At 42.3% G+C, this 10,853-nt stretch overlaps 1 gene segment (V, D, J or C); it reads left to right on the forward strand.

Annotated features, from left to right (window-relative positions):
- Positions 1-917: 917 nt before the first annotated feature.
- LOC119805796 lies at positions 918-8,146 on the forward strand (the record flags this gene model as incomplete). The annotated part of the segment is given in 3 exon segments: positions 918-963; positions 1,044-1,357; positions 8,126-8,146. Coding segments are annotated over 3 exon segments (381 nt in total), but the record flags the coding sequence as incomplete, so codon positions are not given.
- Positions 8,147-10,853: the final 2,707 nt, after the last annotated feature.

The following is a 10,853-nucleotide window of genomic DNA, read 5'->3' on the forward strand; positions in this document are numbered from 1 at the left end:
ACAATTTTATATATGTTTAGAATTTTCAGAACTGTACATTTTACAACTGTGCATATTTACCCATAACACCTATACTTTTTTCTAGATATTCCTATTTTTGCTATACTCTGCTAGACAGTTTCATTTTTAAGTTTTAGATATTTGCACAAATAGTTCTGTGTACTTATTCAATATAAGAAAACTACTTAGAGTTTCATATATTATCTCTTTTTCAGAGATAACTTTAACTAAAATAGTTATCTCCAGTTACATTGCTTTTCCTAAAGGTAATATAAGTTCCTTATTCTTTCAGATGACCTATTACTGTTGTGTCACACAAACAGCCATGTTTTCTTGGTGCAATCATCTCCTGACAGACATGAAGTTTATTTCCATAAGTTATGGTAGATAATGCTGCATTAAACATAAATATGCAAATATTTCCGAGGTATGTTTCTTTAGGTCATTTCAGGGAGTTTTTCTATGAAACCTTCTACTATGGCTAATACTAATCATGTGATATGAGGCTGTAGTTTTTCAAAATTTAGCAAGTTTGAAATTTCCAGTCACCACCATGATCATCACAACCTCCATCTGTAAATCAAAATGACAACCTTGTCACAAAGTGGAGCAACTCCCTCAGGCCAGAAATATATTGACAGCTTAGGACCTTATTGTTACACCCACAACATCTGCAGAGCTGAGGAAATGATATGATATGCATTTCCTCAGACTAGATTAGGACTTGAATTTCACCAACCTCTTGCTTGACTCAGGTGTCCTTCCTCACCTTCTCAAACTGGACTAGGTGCTAATCCCCTATTCTTGAATATGCAAATTGCCTGAGTCTATTATGGTAAATACAGGAATGTCCACACCCGACAACAACATATGATCAGTGTGTTCTCCATAGTCACTGAGTACACAAGGCCCACACCATGTGCTGGAGTTGTATAATTCTCTTCCTTGTGTCAGCAACAACAGGTAAGGGATTTCTAATTCCAAACCTGAGGAGAAGACAAGGATTGAGGTGAGTCTCTGACAATCTGTCTATTTCTTCATAGGTGTCCACTCCCAGGTACAACTACATCAGTCAGGGCCTGAACTGGGGAGACCTGCAACCTCAGTGAAATTGTCATGCAAGGCTTCAGGCTATGCATTCTCTAACTACCATATGCACTGGGTGAAGCAGAGGCCTGGACAGGGCCTGGAGTGGATTGGAAGGATTTATCCTAATAGTGATGGTACTAGCTACAATAAGAAGTTCCAGGGCAAGGCCACACTGACTACAGACATATCCTCTAGCAAAGCCTACATGGAGCTCAGCAGCCTGACAGCTGAAGACTCTGCAGTCTATTTCTGTGCAAGACACAGCGTTGCAACCACATCCTGAGTGTGTCAGAAACCCTGGATGAGCAGGAAGCAGCCCTGGGTCTAACATGTCAGAGAAGATGAGCCTTAAGACATTCACAAAAACAATCATTCTGAATGCTGTTTTTTTCTCTCACTTTTTTGTAAAAACTTTTCAAAATTATTTCTGTGAATGAAGGGATGCTGATTCAGGATGACTAGTGTACACCATACCTTCACAATCTCTTCTCCAATGACCTTATTCATTGAAATGTTTCTTCATTAGTAAAATAATAAAAAGTGAAAACTGTGATTATGAAGAATAATAATAAAGTATGCATATCTGGATTTTAAGAGAATTGGACACTTTGAAGGTAGTTTTTAAAAAAAACTGAAATATGATTTTTTTCTTTCTCATTTTTTTATTAAAAATTTCCATCTCCTCCTCTCCTCCTCCCCCTTCCCTCCCCTCCCTTCCACCCATACCCCCACTCCCTCTCTCCAAGCCAAAGAGCCATCAGGGTGCCCTTCACTAAGTCCAGTTGGAATGGGACTGATGAAACAGGGGACCAAACTGGACTCTCTGAATGTGGCTGAAGGTGGAGGACTGAGAAACCAAGGACAACGGCGATGAGCATGAACTCTACAGCATGGACGGGCTCACTGTGAGCCTTGTCAGTTTAGTTGCTCACCTTCCTGGACTTAGGGGGAGTTGGGAGGACCTGAAATATGATTTTTAACAGTCCAAATGATAATTGCTGGGAAAACAAAATTCCTTCGGAATCGGAATCTTTTTTTTTTTTTTTTTTTGAACTATGTTGTTTCTTTTTTTTTTCATGGTTTATTTTTTTTTTATATTTAAAAATTTCCATCTCCTACCCTCCTCCTCCCCCCCTCCCTCCCCTCCTCCTCCCCCTTCCCTCCCCGCCTTCTCCCCCTTCCCTCCCCTCCCCTCCACCCATACCTCCCCTCCCTCCTTATCAAGGCCAAGGAGCCATCAGGGTTCCCCACTCTATGCTAAGACCAAGGTCCTCCCAACTCCCCCCAGGTCCAGGAAGGTGATCGATCAAGCTGAGAAGGCTCCCACAGAGCCCGTCCATGCAGAAGAATCAGAGCCCAGAGCCATTGTCCTTTGCTTCTCAGTCAGCCCCCGCTGTTGGCCACATTCAGAGAGACGGTTTTGGTCGCATGATCCATCAGTCCCATTCCAACTGGAGTTGGTGATCTCCCATTAGTTCTGTCCCACTGTCTCCATGAGTGAACGCACCCCTCTCGTTCCTGACTTTCTCCCTCAAGTTCTCGCTCCTTCTGCTCCTCATCAGGACCTTGGGAGCTCAGTCCAGTGCTCCAATGTGGGGCTCAGTCACCTTCCCCATCTGTCGCCAGCTGGAGGTTCCCTCGCGGTCCTGACTTTCTTTCTCATGTTCTCTCTCCTTCTGCTCCTCATCAGGACCTTGAGAGCTCAGTCCGGTGCTCCAATGTGAGGCTCTGTCATTTTCTTCATCTATCGTCAGGTGGAGGTTCTATGGTGATATGCAAGAAATTCATCAGTATGGCTATAGGAACTGGCCTTTTCAGGCTCCCTCTCCTCAGCTGCCCAAGGAACTAACTGGGGGCATCTCCCTGGAAACCTGGGAACCCCTCTAGGGTCAAGTCTCTTGACAACCCTCAGGTAGCTCCTTAAATTAAGATATATGCTTCCCTGCTCCCATATCCACCCTTCCTATATCCCAAGCACCCCATAACTCCGAGCTCCCCCCGTTCTCCCCTTCACACTTTTCTCTCCCCATCTTCCCTTGGCCCAGTCTTGCCCAACCCTCAAGTTCCCAATTTTGCCTGGCTATCGTGTCTACTTCCAATATCCAGGAGGATAACTATATCTTTTTTTGGGAGTTCACCTTCTTATTATCTTCTCAAGGATCCCAAATTTATAGGCTCGATGTCCTTTAAATATGGCTAGAAACCGAATATGAGTGAGTACATCCCATGTTCATCTTTATGGGTCTGGGTTACCTCACTCAGAATAGTGTTTTCTATTTCCATCCATTTGCCTGCAAAATTCAAGATGTCATTATTTTTTACCGCTGAGTAGTATTCTAGCATGTATATATTCCACAGTTTCTTCATCCATTCTTCCACTGAAGGGCATCTAGGTTGTTTCCAGGATCTGGCTATTACAAATAATGCTGCTATGAACATAGATGAGCATATGCTTTTGTTGTATGATTGGGCATCTCTTGGGTAGATTCCCAATAGTGGAATTGCTGGGTCCTGGGGTAGGTTGATCCCGAATTTCCTGAGAAACCGCCACACTGCTTTCCAAAGTGGTTGCACAAGTTTGCATTCCCACCAGCAATGGATGAGTGTACCCCTTACCCCACAACCTCTCCAGCAAAGGTTATTATTGGTGTTTTGGATTTTAGCCAATCTGACAGGTGTAAGATGATATCTCAAAGTTGTTTTGATTTGCATTTCCCTGATAGCTAGGGAGGTTGAGCATGACCTTAAGTGTCTTTTGGCCATTCGAACTTCTTCTGTTGAGAATTCTCTGTTCAGTTCATTGCCCCATTTTTTAATTGGGTTAATTGGCATTTTACCGTCTAGTCTCTTGAGTTCCTTATATATTTTAGAGATCAGACCTTTGTCAGTTGCAGGGTTGGTGAAGGTCTTTTCCCAGTCAGTAGGCTGCCTTTGTGTCTTAGTGACAATGTCCTTTGCTTTACAGAAGCTGCTCAACTTCAGGAGGTCCCATTTATTCAAGGTTGCCCTTAAAGTCTGTGCAGCTGGGGTTATGCGCAGGAAACGGTTCCCTGTGCCCATTTGTTGTAGAGTACTTCCCACTTTCTCTTCTATCAAGCTCAATGTGTTCAAATTAATATTGAGGTCTTTAATCCATTTGGACTTGAGTTTTGTGCATGGTGATAGATATGGATCTACTTTCATTCTTGTACAGGTTGACATCCAGTTATGCCAGCACCATTTGTTGAAGATGCCCTCTTTCATCCATTGTGTACTTTTGGCTCCTTTATCAAAAATCAGGTGTTCATAGGTTTGTGGTTTAAGATCCGGGTCTTCTATACGATTCCATTGGTCAACCTCTCTGTTTTTATGCCAATACCAAGCCGTTTTCAATACTGTAGCTTTGTAATAGAGTTTGAAGTCAGGGATGGTAATGCCTCCAGAAGAACCTTTATTGTATAAGATTTTTTTGGCTATCCTGGGTTTCTTGTTTTTCCATATAAAGTTGATTATTGTCCTCTCAATCTCTGTGAAGAATTTTAATGGGACCTTGATTGGGATTGCATTGAATCTATAGATTGCTTTTGGTAGAACTGCCATTTTTACTATGTTGATCCTCCCAATCCACGAGCAGGGGAGATCCTTCCATTTTCTGGTATCCTCTTCAATTTCTTTCTTCAAAGACTTAAAGTTCTTGTCAAATAAATCCTTCACTTCCTTGGTTAGAGATACTCCCAGATATCTTATGCTATTTGTGGCTATTGTGAAAGGTGATACTTCTCTGATTTCCCTCTCTGCTTCCTTATCCTTTGTGTATAGGAGGGCGACTGATTTTTTGGAGTTGATCTTGTAACCTGCCACGTTACTGAAGGAGTTTATCAGCTGTAGGAGTTCTTTGGTGGAGTTTTTGGGGTCGCTTATGTATACTATCATATCATCTGCAAATAATGAAAGTTTAACTTCTTCCTTTCCAAATTGAATCCCCTTGATTCCCTTATGTTGTCTTATTGCTATTGCTAGAACTTCAAGCACTATATTGAAGAGATAAGGAGAGAGTGGACAGTCTTGTCGTGTTCCTGAATTTAGTGGGATAGCCTTGAGTTTCTCTCCGTTTAATTTGATGTTAGCTGTCGGCTTGCTGTAAATAGCTTTTATTATATTTAGGAATGACCCTTGTATCCCTAATCTCTCCAAGACCTTTATCATAAAAGGGTGCTGAATTTTGTCAAATGCTTTTTCAGCATCTAATGAGATGACCATATGGTTTTTTTCCTTCAGTTTATTTATATGATGGATTACATTGATAGATTTTCGTATGTTGAACCAGCCTTGCATCTCTGGGATAAAGCCTACTTGATCGTAATGGATAATTTTTCTAATGTGTTCTTGGATTCGGTTTGCCAGTATTTTATTGAGAATTTTTGCGTCAATGTTCATGAGTCAGATTGGCCTGTAATTCTCTTTCTTGGTTGAGTCTTTGTGTGGTTTAGGTATCAGGGTAACTGTAGCTTCATAGAAGGAATTTGGCAGTGACCCTTGTGTTTTTATATTATGAAATACCTTAAAGAGTATAGGTATTAGGTCTTCTTGGAAGTTCTGGTAGAATTCCGCATTGAAACCATCTGGTCCTGGGCTCTTTTTGGTAGGGAGGTTTCTGATAACAGTTTCTAATTCTTCGCGACTAACAGGACGATTTAGAGCATTTACCTGGTCCTGGTTTAACTTTGGTATATGGTATTTATCTAAAAAACTGTCCATTTCTTTTACATTTTCCAATTTTGTGGCATACAGGCTTTTGTAGTAAGATCTAATGATTCTCTGAATTTCCTCTGTGTCTGTGGTTATGTCCCCCTTTTCATTTCTGATCTTATTAATTTGCGTGTTCTCTCTCTGCCGTTTGATTAGTTTGGCTAAGGGTTTGTCAATCTTGTTGATTTTCTCCAAGAACCAGCTTCTTGTTTCATTGATTCTTTGGATTGTTTTCTGTGTTTCTATTTTGTTGATTTCTGCCCTCATTTTCATTATTTCCAGTCTTCTACTTTTCCTAGGTGAGTCAGCTTCTTTTTTTTCCAGAGGTTTCAGGTGTGTTGTTAACTCTCCAATGAGTGCTTTCTCTGTTTTCTTTAAGTGGGCACTTAGTGCTATGAACTTTCCTCTTAGCACTGCTTTCATTGTGTCCCATAGGTTTGAGTATGTTGTGTCTTTGTTTTCATTAAATTCAAGAAAGACTTTAATTTCTTTCTTTATTTCTTCCTTGACCCAGGTGTGGGTCAGTAGTTGACTGTTCAGTTTCCATGAGTTTGTGGGCTTTCTGGGGGTAGCATTGTTGTTGAATTCTAATTTTAATCCATGGTGATCCGATAAGACACAGGTGGTTACTAATATTTTTTTGTAACTGTGGAAGTTTGCTTTGTTACCAAGTATATGGTCAATTTTCGAAAAGGTTCCATGAGCTGCAGAGAAGAAGGTATATTCTTTCCTATTTGGGTGGAATGTTCTATAGATGTCTGTTAAGTCCATTTGGTTCATTACCTCCATTAAGTCTTTCAATTCTCTGTTAGGTTTCTGTCTGATTGACCTGTCCATTGGTGAGAGAGGAGTGTTGAAGTCTCCAACTATTAGTGTGTGTGGTTTGATGGCTGCCTTGAGTTCTAGAAGTGTTTCTTTTACATAAGTGGGAGCTTTTATATTAGGGGCATAGATATTCAGGATTGAGACTTCATTCTGATGGATTTTTCCTGTTATGAGTATAAAGTGTCCCTTTCCATCTCTTCTGATTGATTTTAGTTTGAAGTCAACTTTGTTGGAAATTAGTATGGCCACACCCGCTTGTTTCTTAGGGCCATTTGCTTGATATACCTTTTCCCAACCCTTTACTCTGAGTAGGTGTCTGTCTTTGTGGTTGAGGTGTGTTTCCTGTGAACAGCAAAATGTTGGATTCTGTTTTCGTATCCAGTCTCTTAGCCTGTGCCTTTTTATAGGTGAATTGAGTCCATTGATATTAAGTGATATTAATGACCAGTGGTTGTTAACTTCAGTCATTTTTAGTAGTAGAGTTTGTGTGTTTCCCTTCTTCTAGTTGTGCTGGTGGAGGGTCGCTAGATGCCTGAGTTATTGTGGGCGTTGTTGGACTCCTTGGTTTGTGATTTTCCTTCTATTACTTTCTGCAAGGCTGGATTTGTGGCTGCGTATTGTTTAAATCTGTTTTTGTCCTGGAATATCTTGTTTTCTCCATCAATGGTGAATGCAAGCTTTGCTGGGTATAATAGTCTAGGCTTGCATCCATGTTCCCTTAGTGTCTGTAGCACATCTATCCAAGCTCTTCTGGCTTTCATGGTTTCCATTGAGAAATCAGGTGTAATTCTGATAGGTTTCCCTTTATATGTTACTTGACCTTTTTCCTTTGCAGCTCTTAATATCTGTTCTTTATTCTGTATGTTTTGTGTTTTGATTATTATATGGCGTGGGGATGCTTTCTTTTGATCCAGTCTATTTGGTGTTCTGTAGGCTTCTTGTACCTTCATAGGAACCTCCTTCTTTAGGTTGGGGAAGTTTTCTTCTATAATTTTGTTGAATATGTTTTCTGGGCCTTTGAGTTGTAATTCTTCTCCTTCTTCTACCCCAATTATTCTTAGGTTTGGTCTTTTCATGGTGTCCCAGATTTCCTGAATGTTTTGTGTTAAGAATTTGTTAGATTTGTTTAGTTCTTTAATCTGTGAGTTTATTTCCTCTATTGTTATCTTCAGAGTCCGAGATTCTTTCTTCCATCTCTTGTATTCGGGTTGGAAATACTTGTCTCTGAAGTTTCTGTTCGTTTACTCAGAGTTTCCATTTCCAGTCATCCCTCAGATTGTGTTTTCTTCAATACTTCCATTTCATTTATCAGGTCTTGTACTGTTTCCCTTACCTGCTTGATTGCTTTTTCTTGTTTTTCTTGGGTATCTTTGAGAGATTTATTTATTTCCTCTACCTTTTTGTTTGTCATCTCCATTTCTGTATGGCAGTTTTTTACCTCCTGTTTAAGGTCCTCTATTATTTTCATAAAGTACTGTTTAAGGTCGGTTTCTTCTATATCTTCTGGGGTAGGGTGTTCAATTCTTGTTGTTTCGGGATGTCTGGCTTGTGGTGATGTCATGTTGCCTTTCATGTTGTTGGAGGAGCTCCTGCATTGGCGCCTGCCCATCTCTTCCTTCAAAAGGAGCCCGGAGGCGTTTGGTGTCCTAGACCAATCTTTGCTGTGACTGAAACTGGTTGGATCTCCCCAGTGCCAGAGGAGGACCTATTCCTTGCGTCACAATCTGAAGAAGAGCACACTCCCTTGCAGGAATCCTCAGACCTGCCTGGAGGCCAGAGTCTGACTCCTCTGGGTGGATGGCCTTAGAACAGGAGCAGGACACCTGAGAACACTAGGGAAATCTTGGGAGACACAAGCCTGCATAGGGAAGTGGGGGTAGGGGGTCTGTGCTCTCTTCCAGGGCAGGTTGCCCCAGGGTCCGCATTCACTCACCAGTTCAGATGGAATGTCAGGGCACAGGATCAGGGATTCCAGGCAGCCCAGGGTCGCAGCCCAGACAAAAGGGCCAAGGTGGGGGCAGGGCGGGATGGAATACCACACAGCGAACCTGGCAGCACAATCTGAAGGAGCCAGCACCCCTCTGCAGGAATCCTCAGACCTGCCTGGAGGCCAGAGTCTGACCCCTTTGGGTGGATGGCCTTAGAACAGGAGCAGGACACCTGAGAACACTAGGGAAAGCTTGGGAGACACAAGCCTGCAGAGGGAAGTGGGGGTAGGGGTCTGTGCTCTCTTCCAGGGCAGGTTGCCCCAGGGTCCGCATTCACTCACCAGTTCAGATGGAATGTCAGGGCACAGGATCAGGGATTCCAGGCAGCCCAGGGTCGCAGCCCAGACAAAAGGGCCAAGGTGGGGGCAGGGCGGGATGGAATACCACAAAGCGAACCTGGCAGCACAATCTGAAGGAGCCAGCACCCCTCTGCAGGAATCCTCAGACCTGCCTGGAGGCCAGAGTCTGACCCCTTTGGGTGGATGGCCTTAGAACAGGAGCAGGACACCTGAGAACACTAGGGAAAGCTTGGGAGACACAAGCCTGCAGAGGGAAGTGGGGGTAGGGGGTCTGTGCTCTCTTCCAGGGCAGGTTGCCCCAGGGTCCGCATTCACTCACCAGTTCAGATGGAATGTCAGGGCACAGGATCAGGGATTCCAGGCAGCCCAGGGTCGCAGCCCAGACAAAAGGGCCAAGGTGGGGGCAGGGCGGGATGGAATACCACACAGCGAACCTGGCAGCACAATCTGAAGGAGCCAGCACCCCTCTGCAGGAATCCTCAGACCTGCCTGGAGGCCAGAGTCTGACCCCTTTGGGTGGATGGCCTTAGAACAGGAGCAGGACACCTGAGAACACTAGGGAAAGCTTGGGAGACACAAGCCTGCAGAGGGAAGTGGGGGCAGGGGGTCTGTGCTCTCTTCCAGGGCAGGTTGCCCCAGGGTCCGCATTCACTCACCAGTTCAGATGGAATGTCAGGGCACAGGATCAGGGATTCCAGGCGGCCCAGGGTCGCAGCCCAGACAAAAGGCCCTTCGGAATCTTAAATGTTACATGACTTCAGGTTTATAGTTAACTCTGGCTATGTGTTCCTGCAGAAGAACCAGTCTCTTAGAATGTTAGATATGTGTCCAAATGCACTGCATATGAATATATTTCCTGTAAGTTGGTCAAGTATGATTAAATATCATTTCACAAAAATCATTAAACAAATCAATGTATGTATATGTTAATTCAGGTAGGTTCTGAGATTATACATTATCCCCTGGGCCCATATTTACTTCCTTTCCAGTCTCTTAAACCTGCCCCATAGTCTCAAAATTTATAGAATATAGAACTATACTGATACATTATTACGTCTCACAGGCCACTGGATGTCAACCTCGTGGTCACCTTTGTTTTACAGTGTGTTTCAATTTTTGAATGGTTGAATACTTGTGAACACAATCAGTCAATTGTGTTTTCTAGAAACTCACTTCATAGCCAGAATTCACTGCTACAGCTATATCCAACAACACCAAAGAAAAGAGTGGGTTTCATGAAGATTGGAAAGTTAACTGAGGTGCAGCTTGGTATTCATTCTTGAAACATCTAGTCAATATTAACTTAGATAATGAAGGAAGAAGAGACAGCTGTATTTTGTACACAGACTGAGCCTGTCAGAAATTTTCTGGTAAAGGGAGGAATTTATATCCACATATAAAGCAGAATTATTCCAACTATGATATAAATGTGTCTGTACTTGACCCCAATCATATTCTATGTCATTATATGGAAGGGCAGTCACACAAATCCATTTAATGGTAGAATGACACTGAACACTAAGTCTAAGGTTAATTTTGTTCAACTGATTTCCTGAAAAAAAACAAACAGCTTCCTTCAAAGCACTGGTATGATCCTGAAGGCCCCTGTGTTCTACATTTTTAACAATTTTTGGATAACATATTTTGAGAAACAATAAACATGCTCTGTAGTATATACAACAGTTCTTATAGTAGTAATGAGTATAGTAATGCCCAAATAAAGCAACATTAAGTACTTAAGCCTACTAAGAACATTAGTAATTTTTTATAGCACATATTAGACAGGCTCATCAGTCATATGCCCCAAGTTAGGAAATTAATTGTGTTGACTTTATGATGATAATAACTGAAAGACAGGTACAATGTAATCCCTACTTCATGCTAAAAATGGGGCATTGTAGGTGGGAACCCCAAAACCTACAAT

Source organism: Arvicola amphibius, unplaced genomic scaffold (genome assembly GCF_903992535.2).
Source record: "Arvicola amphibius unplaced genomic scaffold, mArvAmp1.2, whole genome shotgun sequence".
Lineage (NCBI taxonomy): Eukaryota > Metazoa > Chordata > Mammalia > Rodentia > Cricetidae > Arvicola > Arvicola amphibius.